Source organism: Thamnophis elegans, chromosome 11, assembly GCF_009769535.1.
Source record: "Thamnophis elegans isolate rThaEle1 chromosome 11, rThaEle1.pri, whole genome shotgun sequence".
Taxonomy (NCBI): domain Eukaryota; kingdom Metazoa; phylum Chordata; class Lepidosauria; order Squamata; family Colubridae; genus Thamnophis; species Thamnophis elegans.
This window is the reverse complement of record NC_045551.1, coordinates 10,092,470-10,107,728: the sequence shown is the minus strand read 5'-3', so window position 1 is coordinate 10,107,728 and position 15,259 is coordinate 10,092,470. Positions and strand designations below refer to the sequence as shown.

Genomic DNA, 15,259 nt, shown 5'->3' with positions numbered 1-15,259 from the left:
TAGTATGTGCAAAATAGTTAAAAGTTCACATAGGTGGAAGAAAATTGTGTTAAGTAATTACTTATCCAATCTCATTATTGTTATTACCCGTATTTTTCAGAGTATAAGATGCACCTTCCCCCTCCCCTAAAAGAGGGTGAAAATTTGGCTTCTTATACAACTGAATGTAGCCCACCCACCACTGGCTCCCCTCCTTTGGCCTCTGCCTCCCAGCAATTTACCTCCTTGCAGCAAATGGGGAAAATGGGGCTTGCGAATGGCAATCCCTGCAGCCTGAAACAGCTGATCATCGGGAGTGTTTAAACTGAAATTGAAAGTGAAACTTGTTTGCTGCAAGGAAGCAAATTGCTAGGAGACAGAGGCAGATTTTTTTCCCCTTCTAATCAGGCTAAACTGAAACAGGCTGTTTGCTGTTTGCTGCAAGGAGGTAAGTCAATAACTATAAATCCCTACAGAATGTTCAAATTATTAGATGCTTATAGAATGTTCAGATTATTAGACTTATTTCTTAAAGACTGTTTTATTATTGTTTTAGACAACTTAACAAACTGAAGAAGCTTTTTAAAATAAATGAAGAGGCCCAGTTCTATTGTATCTTCTTTTAAATAGTAGAAAATAAGGGATACTTCCAGGAAGCCACATCAATTTTAACAGCATCTGATGCGTCTTATACTTCAGAGGGTCTTATATTCAAAAAAATATGGTATTTTGATCTGTAGTCCTGCGCCCCCCCGTCTGGTTCTGAGTAAAACCCCAGGCACACCATTTAAATTCTACTGTGGCTCTCAGCCTAATCTAAGGTGCATCTCTTGATTCCATGGCTTAATGTGATGTGTAAACACAAACCTTGCATGTTTCCTAGCTATTGATGGAAACAGATGGACTAAGTATAGCTTTAGATCTATCTCAAGGTTGCCCATCTATTTAATCACCTTATAGACTGCACCCGGCCCCATCCCATCCCTTGTCAGGAAAAAGCTCTAGACAGTACCTCGTGATTTGTTATTGATCCGCTTGCGTTGACTGCTAGATGTATGAGATAACAGAGTTGCCTGTTGATGGTTGGAGTCCACAGGACTGGTCGCAATGATATTATCCTTGTACTTGTTCATCAAGGAGAGCTTGGCATTGTCACTGCCTAAGAAGAAAAAATGAAGGTAGAAACTTTGAGAAAAAGAGGCAAAAAGGGGAGAAGGAAAAAAAGAATAAGAAAAATAATATTAAGGATAAAATATTCATATCCCGCTATCCAAGCATTAATATTTGGAACATCTTTAGATATAGACCATCTGGCAACAGAAGTTAAATCCTTCTACTGTAACCAACCATCTGTATGTTTGAGCAGGCTTGAAGTTTTGTCCCAATATCTCTACATCCCAACAATAAATGCATTCAAAAGGATTATCTTAAAAGTAAGAATTAAGCTAGACAAAAGTTCCTGTGGGAACAGCTTTGCAAAAATTGAATCAAATTGTTATGGGTACTCCTGCTGAAATTTTCACTATTCACAGAGCAAAAGCAGTGACATTGATGGTCTTGTATGATTAGGGCTTTAAAAAAACGGAATGAGAGATGGGGATAGAGAGAAACCAAATCAAACTGTAACATTTACAGACAGAGGAGGGAAGAGGGAATTAACCTTGTGCTTCACCTATAGGTTCAAAGCATAAATGCTATGCAGCACTTCAGTCTGGATCTCTAGATACAGTGTTTTTCAACCTAGGCAACTTGAAGATGTCCGGACTTCAACTCCCAGAATTCCCCAGCCAGCATTTGCTGGCTGGGGAATTCTGGGAGTTGAAGTCCGGACATCTTCAAGTTGCCAAGGTTGAAAAACACTGCTCTAGAAGTTGCTTCAGATGAAATGGGAACAGAAATCTGGTAGTCTTAAAGCAAGTATTACTTCATACTTCTGTATCCTCTGAAGCACATACATGCATACAAACACCTGCGGAAGCCAGTGAGAGTTTTCCTCTCCCTGCCAAAAACAGGCACATGAGATCTCCACTTACCTCAAGTGCTCCCATGTCAGTTTTAACACAGGGGGAAAAAAGAAACAACTGCACAACAGCAAATAGCTTGAATATGATTGCATTGAGACAGAAGCTAATGCAGAAATGTGTCTTTCCATCAATCAACTGTGATATCATTAGAAATTGTCTATGCCCATGTCTTTGATTTTTTTTTTAAAATTGCTTGAAACACAAAAGCTGATAAAAACAAGTAATCTGGCCTGGCTACAGAAAGACTGACCCAAATTCCTGTTTACCACACTGAAAACATCACTAAATATTCCCTAATGTAAACTTTAAGCACTTTCATGTTCTTTGGTAACAGTTAAAATTCATTAACTAGCCTACTATTTCCACGTTGTCCTTGAAGCAAACGCCTCCTTACTGCTTTATTACAGTTAATGTTATTCTAAGTCACCTTCCACTGGCATGCAGCCAAATAACATGGCAATCCAAAAATTGTGTAGCCAGAAATTAGCCTTGCTAGAGACAATGGGAAAGTGATGGATTATATGGCTGAAAACAAAATACCAGCATTTCATATTGAGAAATTAGGTCCAATAAGCTGTGCATCGAAGGTACCAAAACATAATGGTCTAAACACATTCCGAATAACCTAACCAATCGCAGATAGGTATAGGTTAAAAATATATGCTGATTATGACTAAATCCCACCTGGGGTTAGATCCATGCTTGATTTTTCATTACAGCCTTGTAGCGAATCCAGTGTTCTGGTCATCTGGCTGGCAAAGTCCTCACCCCCGTTCATGCATTCTCGTTGTAAGTGGTGGCGCAGGTCTGAAATGTCATATTCATAACCATCTAGGATTGGAGTCTCTCTGATGCTCAGCGTTCCACTGGAGTTGTGCCCTTGCACCCGGGCATTCCGCAGACTCTCGCGGCCGTGGCCACCAATCAGCACCGAGGGGATGTAGTGAATTTCATTGGCTGCCTCAGCACTGGCGCTCTTCTGGGGCTGCGGCACTCGACGGCGCTTGCACCAACGCCGGCGCGTGTAGAGAATCATAACCAGACACAAGATGGAAAGCAGCAAGGCAATCATCCCTCCCTGTGAGAACCGAAGGGAAAGAAACAACCTCAAGATCAGGGCAGTATCATTTAACACTTGCATATTTACCCTATATGACTTGATATTAAGACTGGGAATTTTTAGAAAACAAGGTTCCATTCCTTTAGGTTTGTGGGAAAATAATAGAATTAATTATGGAAAGGATCACAATCAGGGTTCATGCTAATCTGGAGGGCATTACTGAAATGAATGAGAGCTGAGCAGTTATTATTACTGCAATGCGCTCTACATGGGGCTGCCCTTGAAGAGTGTTCGAAGACTTCAGCTAGTCCAGAATGCAGCCGCAAGCGATTGTGGATGCACCCCGGTACACCCACGTCACACCTATCCTCCGCGAGCTGCACTGGCTGCCTATTGGTCTTCGGATACGCTTCAAGGTGCTAGTCGTCACTTATAAAGCCCTTCATGGTATTGGACCTGGGTACTTGAGAGACCGCCTGCTGCCAATTTCCTCCAATAGACCGATTAGATCCTACAGATTAGGCCTCCTCTGAATTCCATCTACCGGCCAATGCCGTTTGGCTACTACCCGGAGGAGGGCCTTCTCCATGGCTGCTCCGGCCCTCTGGAACGAGCTCCCCATGGAGATTCGGACTATCACCACCCTTCAGGCTTTCCGCAAAGCCCTTAAAACCTGGCTGTTCCGACAGGCCTGGGGCTGATGAGTTCCCCGCCCCTGCTCTACTGTTTTTAAATTGTTGTAGTTGTTTTGTCCGTTGTCTTTCCTCTATGTTTGTATTCCCCCCCCTTACTTTGGTTTGTGAGACGCCCTGAGTCCCTCTGGGAATAGGGCTGCATAGAAATGTAATAAATCAAATCAAATCAGATTTCTAACAGGCCTGTTACTGAAAGGCTTTCAGTTGAATTTAATTCAGTGTCTTCCATGCTGCATGAAACGATGATTTCACAAATTAATTTTCAGAATGGTAATTCTGTCCTTGACATCAGCAATACAAATTAAACAAAATTAGAATTTACACTTAGTCTATAGTTTGACACAGCCTTTACCAAAGCTTTGTTGTTGATGATGCCAAGTTCTTAAACATTGTACTTATGGATAATAATAAACAGAATTCTTGCAATTTTAAAGAGTCAAATGCTTCTTCAGTGCTTTAAAAATTTTCTTGTATATCTAACCAATTCTGTAATTGTGTCAAGGAATGACTATGAAGGTGCGGGGGAATGAACACTGGTTATGTCACTCTAGCTAATGGAGACGTGGAATGCAGTTTCACAGGAGATTAAGCTGTGGTTTCCATTTACAGTAGAGCCTACATTGACCAGACAGTGGATTATAGAATTCACAGATTTCTTCCAAACTATATTATTCCCTTTACAGATGAAGAATGACATGAAAATAGAGAAGGAAAGATTGCTTCTATTTAATTCTTTTCTCTCCAAACTATATGCCTGCTTCTTCAATATCTTCTCTTCTCATTTAACTTTTCATGAAATGGAAATAATCAAAGTGAGGTTGAAAACTAACCAGAATTTCAGTCTTATACTTCAGGTGTGAAACAAAGTCAAAGCTTCAGGGCCAAAATGCATATTACTTTAAAGGCCTACCTAGCACCTTTTAAAAAAAAATGGAGTCTAAAATCAGCATAAGGAATCCAAACCAGGTTGGGATTTAACAAGAATATTAAACTATAGAACTATAGCTTTTACTGTGATTCCAGTAAAAAAAAAAAATTGGGGGAGGGGAGGAGAGAAGGGAAGCACAATTAATATTATTTATTTATTTATTTTTACTGAAACAAATTAATCACTTTTTGATCATGCAAATTCAGTGTATGGTATATCCGGTCTAGATTGGAAACCTAGCAAAGGATAAAACAATTAAAATTTCAACTCCCAATCTGGTCTGGGTTCTTTGAACTTATTTTATAATTTAAAAGAGGGGGGAAAATGACATAGTTGCTAAGAACATCTTCAATGTAAAGTGCAGTTTTGGTCTCCAGTCTGTTGAGCCTTTAAATTTTAAAAGCATAGGGAAAATATTTATTTATTTATTTATTAAATTTATAGGCCGTCCAATCCCGGAGGACTCCGGGCGGCTATAACCAAAACCAATAAATTAACGGCATCCTGTCTATTTCTTGATCATGGTCTATCTTTCTATCTCCCTTTATATGTAATGGATTGTTGTAATAAAATAAAATAACCATCATCTGCTCCACTAGGAAAAACAAATAAATGAGAATTACTAAATAGACAACAGAAGCAACGGCTGGGAAAGAACATGATAATAGCTACTACACTTCAATCCCCTTTTTGTTTTTGGCCTAATGAAAATGTGTCTACCTTTCCTTAAGGGAAAAATACTTGCAAATGAAATTGAGAAGCAAACATTTAAGAAAGCCCTGAGTGTTTTTGTCAGATACGACTCTTGGGTTAGTTCTTGTAATTCTATTAGATGCAAATTTAAGCCCAAAGTCTCTCATATTTACTAAAATAATGCACATATCTAGGCATTTAATAGAAAAGACAAAACATCTAAAACAAAATAGAATTTTGAATGACATTTGCCCCTTGAATTTTCTGGAGTTTCCAAGAAAAATATTAGAATATTCTGTAATAAAACCTTCTGTGCTTTCATACACTCTAGGAAAGCTGAAATCAATTCAACTAGAATTTGAAGCAGTTTTACATAAGGCATTTCCCTTATAAATGAATATCAGGTTAATACAATAAATTAATATTACTCTCAATTTCACTATATCTTGATGGCTATTACTAGATATCCCCACAATTATTTGGACGTGTCACCGAACTGTCACCATGGACTATGTGAGGTACATCACATGAAAAATGAGATCAGTATATAAATAAACTCACCAGTTGCTATATTTATTGCATAGTTCAGTTTTCCGAACTCTGTGAGAACCCATCTTGAGTATTTGCCAAAGCAGAAAGGTGAATTTTACATAAAATAGAAAAAATAATTTAAAGAGCATTGGGGGGGGGGGGGGGGGGGGCAGAGGTGGGTTCCTACCAGTTCGCACCTATTCGGTAGAACCGGTTCATCAAATCTACCGAGCTAGTTAGAAGAGGTTCCACCAGTGGACCCGGAAAGCAAGCCACACCTACAGAAGAGGTTCCAAACATTTTTGAAACCCACCACTGGTCCTTGGATATGATTATTCTACACTATCATGCTCCTATCTATAAAACTCAGGGCCTCTGTGAAAGGTAAGGATGACTACTGTGTTTGTGGTGCAATCAGAACATTGCGTGTGTTGAAGTTGTTTTAACGCAAACCAAAGATGCCTTTTAAAAGACAAGTTTACATCATATTCTTATGCATGCCAGTGCTGTGTGTGAGGTAGTTTAAGGTGGTTCTGACAAGTGTCGTCGGCATCTTCATATCTGGTCACATGGGCGGCAAGCCACTCCAATCCGGTGACATGGGCAGCAAACCACTCCCATCCGGTCACATGGGCGGCAAGCCACTCCCACAAAGGAGGCCACACCCACAGAGTAGGTTCGAACAAGTTTTGAAACCCACCACTGGGGGGGACCCTAATTCCATTAAAAAATTTCTAGAGAAGAATGCAGGTGTTCTGTCCATTGCTGTTGAAAAGTAAATAACATCAGAATTTTAAGGACCTGTTTTAAAATCAGTATTTTAAAAATGTTGAATTATTTTATGTACTAGCAACAATATTATGCTATGCTCGGGGTCTATATCAAAGTCACGAGGATGGTACGAGAGCCTGTCACTATATCAAGTAACTCAGTGCTTGCTTTATGTAAGACTAGAAACTATTATAGAAGGAAAAGTGAAGATTGCAGTTTTCAAATTGCATATCATAGCATCCTTTCATTGACAACTTAAGGATCTCCAATAGTTTGTTTATTTATGAGACTTGTAAATTGCCCAAATCTGTTCTAACTCTGAAAAGCTTACAGAATATGATCAACAGAAAAACAAAAACAGAAAAACTCTGAAAATAACCAATCGAAGTATCACACAGGAGCTCCAATTTCTACTCTGGCACAAGGCCTAGGCACAGAGCAAGGACTTGCTTAAATAAGGCTGCAGAGGCGGCCAAATGAATCTTGGGAAAATGATGCTACAGTGGCAGGTGTCAATGGCCATGACAAAGATTAGTAATTAAGAATCAATTAAGCTAATTAATATATTAGAGGCTCCTGGAGGAAGAAAAAGTTAGGTTTAGCAGATGCCCACTCATCCCTTTTAGAAGTCCCGAGGTGGGGCAGTGGTTAAATGCAGCACTGCAGGCTACTTCAGCTGTCTGCAGTTCAGCAGTTCAGCGGTTCAAATCTCACCGGCTCAGGGTTGACTCAGCCTTCCATCCTTCCGAGGTGGGTAAAATGAGGACCCGGATTGTTGGGGGCGATATGTTGACTCTGTAAACCGCTTAGAGAGGGCTGAAAGCCCTATGAAGTGGTATATAAGTCTAACTGCTATTGCTATTGCTATTGCTAAGTCCAAGTTCTCAAAGTTATGTTCAACGTTCAATAATCTCTCACCTCCATTTGAAGGCTGACCTATATAATATATTAAATGCTTATTTTGTGGAGACTATTCAGGATTTATTTTTGTAGTCTCGAATATGAACAGATAAAGGAATTGAATCTAAATAAAGTTTGAAAGTTCCCCCTAAATCATTTGCTCTGAAACCCACCTATCCTTTGAATTCTAGAGACTGCAGAAAAAGAGGGGAAAATGTTTGTTGCTGTCAATGGAGATTTCATGGTGTGTGTGTGTGTGTGTGTGTTTGTGTTTGTGTATGTGTGTGTGTCAACATACTTTTTCTAAGGAAATAGCTAAGGAGAGAAAATATAAGCTTCTTCCATTAGCACATGTGGAATAGCTAAGATCAGACCCTGAACTCTTCATTGTCAGAAAATAACTTCTTGCTATTTATTTAATGTAACAATCTTATTTTAATGGATCATTAAAACTTAATGAATTTGGAGGAAAGAGGTGAAATAATGGCCGAGGTATGGTTGTCTCTGCTATGGACCCACTGACCCCAAACCTAAGAATTCTAATGGAACATATATATAATTTGCAAGTTCCTATAAAAATACCCACTCTTTTGTCAAAGGTGTGGAAGCTTACACTTTAAATATGACATACAGGGCTAAAGGGAATTGATATTGTTGAAATGATATCTATATCAATATCTGTTGTGGCCCAGCAGAAGCTGTTGGAGCTGCCACCAGACTCCGACAGCGAGGGGCCCTATGAGTCGGCTCTGGAGGATGTGGAGGACCCTGGACAGGGTTCTGATTCCGAGCAGGGTGCAGAGAGGCTGGTTGGCCACCAGGAGGCGCCTGATCCTTGGACCAGTGGGGGAGAGACAAGGGAGTGTGATCTGGACGTCATGCATTGGAGCAGTGGGGAGGAGCCAAGGGAGTTGTTCCTGGATGCCCGGCAATGCTGGGCAGATCAACGTAGAGAGCAGCTACGCAGTTACCAAAGATAATTGGACCCAGGTGATTGTACTTAGGCTCCTCTCGAGATAGTATTTAAAGAGAGATTGGGAGGAGCCTGGTTTTGCAGGATTCAACGTCATTCCTAATGCTGGAGAAGCTGTTATCTGTCGAAGTCTGAGTTGCTGCCAAGGTTCTTATCTGTTTGTTATGCTTGGCTTTCAGCCACCGAGGTTTTGGTTTCTTGCTAATAAAGTGCTGTGAAATCCCAGTTAAGCTTGTCTCGGCCTTCGTTACTGGACGGAGGAGGGGGTCAGAACAAATATCTATAGGAATTCATGGGTTGATGATAGTTGCATGTCATATTTCATTGAATGGTGATAACAGAACAGTCAGGAATATGTTTAAGGTGATGCAGGGGAAAATACTATTGTGAGAGATATAAACAACTGAGAAAGAGACAAAAGAATATAGAAAAACTGGGCTTTGAGAGAGCCAAGAATGAATGAGATTAGCGACTAGTTGATATCCAGTCACTAAACAGCCTCTTTTCAAATAGAAGAGGCTCTTTGCTCCAAATGGTTCATTTAAGCATGATTCTATTCATACATATAAATGATGAAAGAGCATCAGTTTAAAGCTATTACAGATTTGATGAGGAAAGAATGAGAGAATCAGTGAAAGGCAGAAGACTGATGAGGGGTTCTGATTATGTGACCTTGGAAAAGAAATGGCAATGGAAGAACAGAATTAAAGAAGAATGGCTGCAGGAAAATGAAGTGTAACTCCTGAATGGGGGGGAGGGCATTAAAAGACGATTACTTTGGTATAATTGTATGTAGTGACCATTTTATATTAGAAAGTTCTTTGTATATTAAACGGATCAATGATGATGTAAGGAATAATTGACATATACATGAATTGAAATACTTAACCACTATATGGATTAATAATTAATAATGGGAAACCATTCTTGGAATTCTGGATGATTGGCGACATTATGGTCAATTGAAAATATGAATGTTTATTATAAACCAATGGGAATTCTTTGTTCCAATCTCCGCTTTTTCTCCTTGGAGATAGGTGATACTTTAAAGACTCGTTGTTATTTGATAGATAATTATGAATTCAAGGAAATAAGGATTGTTACAAATGAAAGAATATTAATGGTAATTTGAACACATAATGCTCAATGACAGTGAAACATTCAGTTATGTTTAATGTAAACCAGTGATGTTAATCCTAAATTTAAGAATTGATGCACTAAAACTTGTAAACCAAACGACATGCTTGATGAAATGGAGGAAAGTTGTTCTTCTTTCCTCTCTTGCTTTGTTTTGTATGTGTTGTCTTGTTTAAAAAGAATAAAAATATATCTTTTAAAAAAAGATGATTATCTGTTCTGCCTCCCCTTCGCGGCTCTTAACAAACGGCAAGACAAATAAACTTAAAAGGAACTTTCTTTATCAGTTCTCAGTTCAAACTGGCTGCGAGCCAAACTAAACTAATTGAAGTCTCTGCCAGAAGATAACGGACTGAAACACAAATCTTTCTTACGGCAATACAAGGTAAATCAAACGAAAGCAAAGCCCTTCTTCCAAAGTCTCTATGAATCAGGATTACAGAAGTCAAACCACTTTTCCAAGTGTACAGCAAAGAAACCACAATCAAGGATCAAGGAATGCACGAAGGAACGTTGACTCCTGCGACTAGGGCGTGGCAGCATCCGTCCTTTTATCTCCAAACCTGCCCCTAACAAGCCCCAGCTGCATAATGAATCTTGTATCCCGAAAAGACTCACAGCAGACATCTGCTGAGTCACAACAATGATCCAACAGTGTAGTGCAAGTATCCATAAGGAAAGAGAATATGGAAATTGCCTGGAATGAAGTGAAAATAATTTTCTTTCTGAATTTGTGTGGGGCTTTACATTAACTACAAAAAGGATGCTCAGTAGAATGAAGAAGCAAAGAGTGCATGAATAAAAAGCATACAAGTTAGAATGACTGCTGGAAAAATTATGAGAGAAAAACAGTGATTAGTACAGTAAGAAAAAGCTACAGCAATGCAATCAAAGAAAGCAGAAAAGAGTTCAGATTAAAGAATGTAGATAAAATTTTGCTGGACACGAAAATGATTTGAAGTAAGTAAAATTGATCAATTATTATGAATGAAACTGAAGCGAGGCAATCCTGGAATAAGATCAATATGCTAATGACATATTGAAGAGTAGAGTTATATTAATTGTATACATATTCGTGTCCCAGAAAAAAAAATGATGCAAATTAAACCCATAAATGTTATGAGAATGTTGAAGAATGGCAAACTGCAGGTATAGATAGTGGAAGTTCAAATATATAAATACGGATGTGGTTTTTAATGGAAAGTGAGGCATTTGTAGTGTCTCTATGTGTGTGTAAAAACTAGAATAATGCCATTATCATTTCCCTGGAAAATTAGCAAGGGCAAATGTAAAAACTACAGGGACATTAGTTTGTTAAGTATGCCCTCGGAAAGTGTTTAATAGAATTCTGAGTGAAAGGGCACAAAAAGTTACAAAGAATAAAATTATGGAAATGTGGTAAAGTATTGTGCCAGGCAGTGAATGTCTGCTGTTCAGCAGATCCCTAAGAAATGTATAAATCAGAAAGATAATTATGCATTTATTGATTTTGAAAAACAATGTCAAAAGAATTGCCTTAATTTTGGAATATTTTGTGTTCATATGGAGCTAAGAGTTTGCCATTTAATGAAGAATATGATTATTATTAAGTAGAATTGATGCCTACTTAGTTATTCGATGTATCATAGTTGTGGCTTGTTGGCTGGGGATATGAATGTACCTGTGCTTTTTGTAGGAAGTTGATACCATATCATTGGCTGATGATTTGCAGCAAACTTAAGTAGACTATATATAGCAACAAGGGTAATGAATGTGAAAATTAATGTATCAAGACTGAAGGAGAAACTGGCTGGAAGTGATAATCACAGAACCCTAGGACAGGGTTAACTATCATAAATGCATGCCAGTTGCCAAGCACCCAAATCACATGGCCATGGGGATGGTCCAGTGGTCATAAATGTGAAAATCAGTCATAAGTCAATTTTTTTCAATGGTGTTGTAACTTTGAACTTTCACGAATGAATGGTTGTAAGTCAGTGATTACCTGGCTGGTCAAATGCTGACAGAAAAAATGGCAGACAGTTTATAATCTTTTGTGAAAAATGAGTAGGAGATAAAATATCGTGTACAAAAATGTTACGTAAAAATAAGAAGTGTGTATATCAAATTAAACATCAACATTTTATGAAGTGACAAGAGCTTCTGAGGTATGTGTGATAAAAATAGAAGTGACGGTCAAGAATGGATAGGGAATGATCATCCCAGCTCAATATAAACATACTGTAACTGAGTAATGAAAAAAAGTACATTGAAGTGACTTGATCACGTAAAGATAATGAGCATGGATTTAACTGCAAAATAAAAATATCCAGGGCTGGGTTTGAAAGAAATGGAAGAACAACAATTCATGGGCTTATGGAAGTAACAATGCCTTGCAAGGACAGGATACAGAAATGTGTAGCAAATTGGTGAAATAAACTAGATTTAGTTAAGATTTCCTCCTCCTCCTCCCTTATCTCAAGTCTTTCATTTTGCTTACTATTTTTTGTTCAAATTTTATTCTCTTACTTGACCTCTGCCTCTTAATTTGTCTTGGTTCAATTGCAGACTACCCATTCAAACTAATCATTCAAACTAATCTTATTTTTTATTAACTTTATTACCACAATTCCAAAGGTCTATGATTTAGCCTCAGACCAGAGGTGGGTTCCTACCAGTTCGCACCTATTTGGTAGAACCGGTTCGTCAAATCTACCGAACCGGTTAGAAGAGGTTCCACCAGTGGACCCGGAAAGCAGGCCACACCTACAGAAGAGGTTCCAAAATTTTTTGAAACCCACCACTGGTCCTTGGATATGATTATTCTACACTATCATGCTCATATTTATAAAACTCAGTGCCTCTGTGAAAGGTAAGGATGACTACTGCGTTTGTGGTGCAATCAGAACATTGCGTGTGTTGAAGTTGTTTTAACGCAAACCAAAGATGCCTCTTAAAAAACAAGTTTACATCATATTCTTATGCATGCCAGTGCTGTGTGTGAGGTAATTTAAGGTGGTTCTGACAAGTGTCGTCGGCAAGCCACTCCCATCCAGTCACATGGGCAGCAAGCCACTCCCATCCAGTCACATGGGCGGCAAGCCACTCCCACAAAGGAGGCCACACCCACAGAGTAGGTTCGAATAATCTTTGAAACCCACCACTGGCTCAGACCCTAACTGGTTTTAGCCAAGACATAGTTGATCCAAATCTTTTTATTTCTCTTTTTACTTCCTCCTATATTTCTCTACTATAGTCTTTCTTTTGTTATATTTCTTTATCCTGACCTTTAGACCTTTAAGTGAATCCCTGAAGATAAAAAAACAGGAGTTCAGTCTTTTAGAAATAAAATAATACGTAAGTAAGACACTACATTTTTAATACTGTTAAAAGTACAGTGGACTACTAGGCAAGTCAAAATTTTGAGGCCAAGACTATGAGGGGACTGTAACTCCAAATAAGTTGCATACTGCTGTCCAAGGTAAAATTACAGCACATACAGGTAAGGGCTATTTATATTCATTCTGCTGCATAGCCATAATTTAATTCTGAATTATATTATGTCAGAACAGTGGTGGGTTTCAAAAATTGTTTGAACCTACTCTGTGGGTGTGGCCTCCTTTGTGGGAGTGGCTTGCCGCCCATGTGACTGGATGGGAGTGGCTTGCCGCCCATGTGACCGGATATGAAGATGCCGACGACGCTTGTCAGAACCACCTTAAATTACCTCACACACAGAACTGGCATGCATAAGAATAGGATGTAAACTTGTTTTTTTAAAAGGCATCTTGGTTTGCGTTAAAACAACTTCAACACACGCAATGTTCTGATTGCACCACAACGCAGTAGTCATCCTTACCTTTCACAGAGGCACTGAGTTTTATAAATACGAGCATGATAGTGTAGAATAATCATATCCAAGGACCAGTGGTGGGTTTAAAAAAAAAATTGGAACCTCTTCTGTAGGTGTGGCCTGCTTTCCGGGTCCACTGGTGGAACCTCTTCTAACCGGTTCGGTAGATTTGACAAACCGGTTCTACCGAATAGGTGCGAACTGGTAGGAACCCACCTCTGTGTCAGAAGGACAAAACGTTTTTGGACTTCTATGTGGTCAAATTAAAATGAGATACAAAGTATCAAATAATGACAATCACCACTGCTATGGTGTGATATCTGAATGCAAAATGGTGCTCAAATCATGTGTGCAATAGGCACAGTAAAGGAGGCTCACATGCCCATTTATTTCTTCTTCAAAGATATCCATAAAATACCAATCAATACCAATTCTCAATATGGGAAAGAAGCACAAAAATTACAAAAAAAAAATAATAATCGAAAATTCTTGCTTACTTTCAGATTTCTTTTTGACTAGCCAGTTTAAAAAAATAAATTGAACTCTATCAATGTATTTCAAAATTGCTTCTGATATCACATATTTGCTTTAGCAAACCTGCCGGGCTTAATTTGCAAGAAGTCACTGCAAATGCCATGTGTGATCTTGGAATATAACTTCCTGTGGTCAGTAGTGGATGAGCAGCTTTAATGATGTCTGCATTAAATGGCTATTTTTTATTAACAAAACCCGTAACAGTGGCAGCTGCAAAGGATGTAATTCACTGAACTTTCTAAAAAAAATAACTGCAAAGCCCACATGTCACAAAGTGTCTATGTGATCTGATGGTGCTCTCAACTGGTTATCCCAAAGGCAATCAAACAGCCAAATGATTCTTTCAACCATATCTGCCTGCGTACCACTGTCGCTGCTCTAACTTTTAAAGATTTGACAGGATGTGTTATTTACTATTGGTGCATTCTGTCCATGTTTTAGGGCCAGACTGTATTTAAACAGAACTGGATGGGTGGAAGCTACCAGTATGGCAGTGGAAGATTGGACCATGTGATGGACTTGTGAGTGTGGGGGAAAGATCTTGAACTTTCAACTGGATGGGGAAAACCAGGAAGTTTCTTTGTTTCAATTGACTGTTAGGCTTGGTGTTCTTTACTTTGTCATTAATGCCCTGAATATTAAACAATATTTAATATCTATTGATTGATTGACTAATTGATTGATTAACATCTGATTCTGGAGTTTCTAGACTCATTAATGTCATTAATGCCCTGAATATTAAACAATATTTAATACCTATTGATTGATTGACTAATTGATTGATTAACATCTGATTCTGGAGTTTCTAGACTCATTAATGTCATTAATGCCCTGAATATTAAACAATATTTAATATCTATTGATTGATTGACTAATTGATTGATTAACATCTGATTCTAGAGTTTCTAGACTCATTAATGTCATTAATGCCCTGAATATTAAACAATATTTAATATCTATTGATTGATTGACTAATTGATGATTAACATCTGATTCTAGAGTTTCTAGACTCATTAATGTCATTAATGCCCTGAATATTAAACAATATTTAATATCTATTGATTGATTGGACTATTGATTGATTAACATCTGATTCTAGAGTTTCTAGACAGCAGTAAAAATAACAAGGACAACGAAAGGAACACCTCCGAGAATTTTAAAAGGCTCTCACAGCAAGATTTTGGATTCCAGATGTTCTATTA

The 15,259-nt window shown here is 38.4% G+C and overlaps 1 protein-coding gene across 1 annotated transcript in view; it reads right to left on the bottom strand.

The window, feature by feature from the left end:
• ASTN1 (astrotactin 1) overlaps positions 1–15,259 on the bottom strand; it is a 325,689-nt gene that overhangs the window by 194,828 nt on the left and 115,602 nt on the right. The window contains exons 3-4 of the mRNA XM_032226803.1: positions 2,688–3,081; positions 992–1,138 (exon numbers count right to left, since the gene is read on the bottom strand). Of these exons, the coding sequence (XP_032082694.1) occupies positions 992–1,138; positions 2,688–3,081 (541 nt within the window). The remainder of the gene's footprint in view (positions 1–991; positions 1,139–2,687; positions 3,082–15,259) is intronic.